At 41.3% G+C, this 4,460-nt stretch overlaps 1 protein-coding gene across 1 annotated transcript; it reads left to right on the top strand.

Annotated features, from left to right (window-relative positions):
* Positions 1-376: 376 nt before the first annotated feature.
* On the top strand, positions 377-2,397 carry waif2 (Wnt-activated inhibitory factor 2). Its single transcript, XM_035432744.1, has 2 exons — positions 377-643; positions 755-2,397. The coding sequence occupies exon 2, from the start codon at positions 777-779 to the stop codon at positions 1,839-1,841; it is 1,065 nt and encodes a 354-aa protein (XP_035288635.1). The 5' UTR covers positions 377-643; positions 755-776; the 3' UTR covers positions 1,842-2,397.
* The last annotated feature ends 2,063 nt before the right edge of the window (positions 2,398-4,460 follow it).

Below are 4,460 nucleotides of genomic sequence, written 5' to 3'. Positions count from 1 at the left end.
TTGTTTAACACTCGCACTGCAATTTTGCACATGTATCTTTGTTGTTATATTGCACATTTACATAGTTTTGTTGGTTGTCAAAATGCGGTCAGTTTGAAAAAAAAAAGTAAGGCATTATAAGTGCCTTTGTCTGTAACTTTTATTAATGAACTCTGATTAAAGCACTAAATAGCTGCACTTACTAATTTTCATAAATGAACAAAGCACGTTTAAACAGTTATTACTGAAAAGCACAGTACATACAGGTGTACTTTAATTGGGTACAGGAGGAATTGAACCCCAAATGCAAATATGAAAGCAGCTATCGAAAAAGAAAACACTATATTTTTCTTACTGGCACAGCCACAAATCCAACGTGTCTACCTGCCAACGCGAAATTAATGTCCCGCTGAGGAAAACGTCGGCGGTGTGGAATTCACCCCATCACAAAAAGGGGGCGAGGCTTTTAACTTAAGTCAGGAGAATCCTGGCGGACCTCGACCGATCGCGTCCTCAGAGCGAGATCTCCGCGAGACGTCAAAACAAAAAAAATCCACAGAATGTTTTCTGCCTCGCGCCAAATCTGCATGCCCGGTCCACCTCACCAGCTTTACGGTGCCCTATAGACTTCAGCGAGGAGAGCGAAATTCATTTTGGACGAGAGGTGAGGTTTAAGAATGTTCTATCGTAAGATTTTTTGAGAGGTTTTACCCCCAGCCTACCCTTTGCTTCCCAAAACATAGACTGTTAGATCACGACACTGTGTATCCCACAGGAACTGGACGCCGAATTCAAAGATGGAAAGGGGAAAGTCCTGGGTTGATTACTATGGTAACAAGGCGGTTCGTATTCCCAAGCAACGGTATTTCTGCTGGACGACAGTGATGTGCGCCCTGTGCTTGTTGACCAAGGCTGATGGCTGCCCAGCGCACTGCACGTGCAGGGAAAGCACCGGGATCGTAACGTGCCAAAGCCTTCGGGAGAGAACGGTACCTACCGATTTACCCCAGTGGGCAACCACATTGGTCATGAGGGGCTACAATATCACAACTTTACTTATGGACACATTTTCGCCCAACGGCACGGAGCTGGAGCTTGTGAATCTTTCCTTGTCGGGAAACAACATCCAGATCATTGAAGCGTACGCTTTCTTGGGACTCGTGCGACTCGAATCGCTGGACTTAAGTCACAACCGATTGGTCTACATCGCCGCCGAAGCTTTCGGCGGTTTGCACAAACTGCATTACCTTTGCCTGAACGACTCTTCTTTGGGTTTCGCAGTCGTGCAGGTGTCAGACGCACTGGAAACAGTGAGATTGCGTAATCTCAAAACACTCGAACTGTCCGGAAATCAATTAACAACTGCGCCCATCGCAAACCTGGACGCTCTGAATTTGGAAGTGCTGGTACTGACCAATAACTCAATCCAAACCGTAGGGAAGGAAGATGTCTCGAGCTTGTACAGGCACGACAACATGCGCGTGTACCTGGCGTCAAACCCTTTCAAGTGCGACTGCGAACTGGAGGGTTTCTACATTTGGCTGACGAACAGTTCGCAGTGCCCCGACGCGAGCATATTACAGTGTTCCGACCCGCACAGAAAAAAGGGAATACCTCTTGAAAAACTCAGGAGGGGGGATTTGGATTGTACAAACACGTCCCTGGAGACAGAATCGTATGTGTTCCTCAGCATTGTCTTAGCACTGATTGGAGTGGTGTTCCTTATGGTTTTATATCTCAATAGGAAAGGCATCAAACGCTGGCTGAACAACATAAGGGAGGCGTGTCGCGATCAAATGGAGGTGTACCATTACCGATACGAGCAGGACTCTGACCCTAGACTAGCGAACGTTGCCGTCTAGTGCTGCGATATATGAACGCCATTTCCGTTTGCACCATAAAACAAATGCTATAGACTGTTATTGAAATTAAATGCAACGGCAACGCAACTGACTTATCCGTTCATAAGCAGGAGCAACCCGAAAAGCTTCCAAAATGCCTTCCAGAACGTGTGATCTTTTGTTTATGTTTATTTAACCGACCTGGGAACAAAACGTGAATTTTTTTTTATCGCACAGCCTCTTGTCTCTTTACAATTTTTTTTTTTTTTTGCGTGACTGGCAGCATCTTTGCTAAGGACAGGAGACGTCCATCCATTGATCTGTTCGTAAGGCTGTGTACCATTTATTTATTTATTTATTTATTTATTTATTTATTTATTTTTATGTCTGTGAGTTAAATTATAGTACCGTTATAAATGTAATAGTTAGGCACTGGGGCAAACGCATGGCATTCAATTCAACAATCTCTTATAAAGTTCACGGGTTTTGAATGCAATGTTAAAATAGTTATGAGTAGAACACGCGAGCAGAGAAACCATCAGAATTTTATTACTTTGGATTTCCATATGCAAATGTGTAAAAATGGGGTGGGGGGGGGGGGGGTGCATGCACGTGTAAATAATGTGTATTTTATTATTATTTTATTTTTTACAGTTGAACCTCCTGCTATCATTAAACAAAATATCTGATAGCCCATCAAGGGCAAGTCCGTGAGATGGTGACAGTTATGGGGGGTCTCGGTGTTTCCCCCCCGGGAGAGTCGTTCACACACGGCAGATTCGCATTGCTGTCTACGGTGTTTGCGGAGTTCAATGCACATGAAATACTGCTAACTATTTTGATGCCGGTAATTTCTTATGGAAAGCACGTCTGCAAATCCCGGTGGACGTTCCACGAAATATATTGACTATATTACTTTGCAAGACGTAGGCTACACAGCAAAAAAAAAATAAAAATAAATCCATTGTTAATTCAACTTTGACAGAGTACATGTGTGTCATATTGGGACCATAAGTTCTCAGTAAGCGTTCACTAATCATTTAACCGTGTACGATCACAAGAGAGAACCATTTTGTTCCGGATATTGGTGAAACTGATGTCTTTTTACAATGGTCGATAACCTACAAGGATGTTACTGGTGTCTAAGGGGTTAAAGTATTTCAAATAAAATATTTGGCCCAGATCTGATTTAAGGCCTTTATTCAGTCAAGCGTCTCGTGTGATCTTAGCCATTGAATTATGTTTATGGCGTGTGAAATACAATGACAGTTATAGGCTTTTACGGTAACTACGACTTTACGGAAAACTGATAGAACAGTATGAATATGTTATTTGATTACACATTCAGTAAACCTGAAACGGTGTCATATAGAATTTATACAGTGTGACGTCTTTGTAATTCAATCCATATCTTATATAAAATATTCCATAACATGTGAATGCAATTATTTTTCACTTTACTTTTCATTGATATTTGTGCTTAATGACCATGTCTAATAGCGTATCCTATAAAGCATATATTCAGTGTGGGCTGTTTGGAACAACATGAAAGATTCAGAAAAATATAAATTTAAATGAATAATCTGAAGATAAGATAACATTAAAACAACCAAACACATATAGCTATGTTGCTACAAGTGATATTCACAATGGACAAGTGTATTATGATTAAAATAGCTTCTACCAAACAAGTTGTATTTTTACACTTACTAAGGACCACACAATACACTTAGAAAGCAAATGATTCAGGATTTCAGGTTATGCACTTCTAGAGTGGGATCAGTGAACAAAAATGTATAAATAATAATTATTAATAATAATAATGATAATAGTAATAACAATATAAAAAAATAATAAATTAATAAAATTAAGTAAAAAAATATTTAATTTTGATTTAATTAGCTTTACCATATTGTCCAAAATGAGACACACAAGGTAATTGCGACCACTAGGTTACATCTCAAATTAAGCTGTTTTGCTTCTCTTTTTTTTCTTCAAAGAGACCCTGTGCATGAATTCTAGTAAAGACCATAGCATTCCCTGCAGGTGGCCACTAAGCGCACACATACTGTAAAACCAGAGAGAGTGTGGTGCAACACATATACAACTCTGGAGCTTTCGGCCGTTGAAATGGTGTACTGGTATGTTTTCCTTTATCAGCGTAAGCTGGACCTGTCTCTGAATCTGTCTGGGAACGGCTTGGGTCCTAACGGCCCATAACCGATGGCAGAAGCGGTTGTTGAGAGACGATTTTTGCAGCTAATAAGAGGAACTGCTACTCGACCGAAGACATATCTGAGACGTAATTACGCTGGAGATTGGATTAATCTCGTCGGCACGGCGACTAAGGCCAAGGGACTGCTGACGGCCAATAAATCCTTCTCTCCCCCGCGAGCTTCGCTCGCTGAATTTAATTAATAGGTCCTGGCTAACGGGGCGTTGGGTGTTTCTGCCAAGGTCAAATGCATCGCTTTTCAAAGTGCACAGCTCATTTTGGTTTCACCATGTGGAAATTACAGAACTTTTTGGTTCCTAGCCCCCCCCCCCCCACCCCCCGCAGCATATGAAACACATGTTCATTTCCAGTCAGATAATGTGAATGACTTGCCCAAGTCAAGAATTTTTGACTTTTTTTTTGTT

This window comes from Anguilla anguilla, chromosome 9, assembly GCF_013347855.1.
Source record: "Anguilla anguilla isolate fAngAng1 chromosome 9, fAngAng1.pri, whole genome shotgun sequence".
NCBI lineage: Eukaryota > Metazoa > Chordata > Actinopteri > Anguilliformes > Anguillidae > Anguilla > Anguilla anguilla.
Note: the sequence above shows the minus strand (reverse complement) of the source record. Positions and strands in the feature narration are given on the sequence as shown.

What these genes read in the sequence shown, in the direction of transcription:
- waif2 (XM_035432744.1), top strand. Translation starts at nt 777, where the DNA reads ATGGAAAGGGGAAAGTCCTGGGTTGATTACTATGGTAACAAGGCGGTT.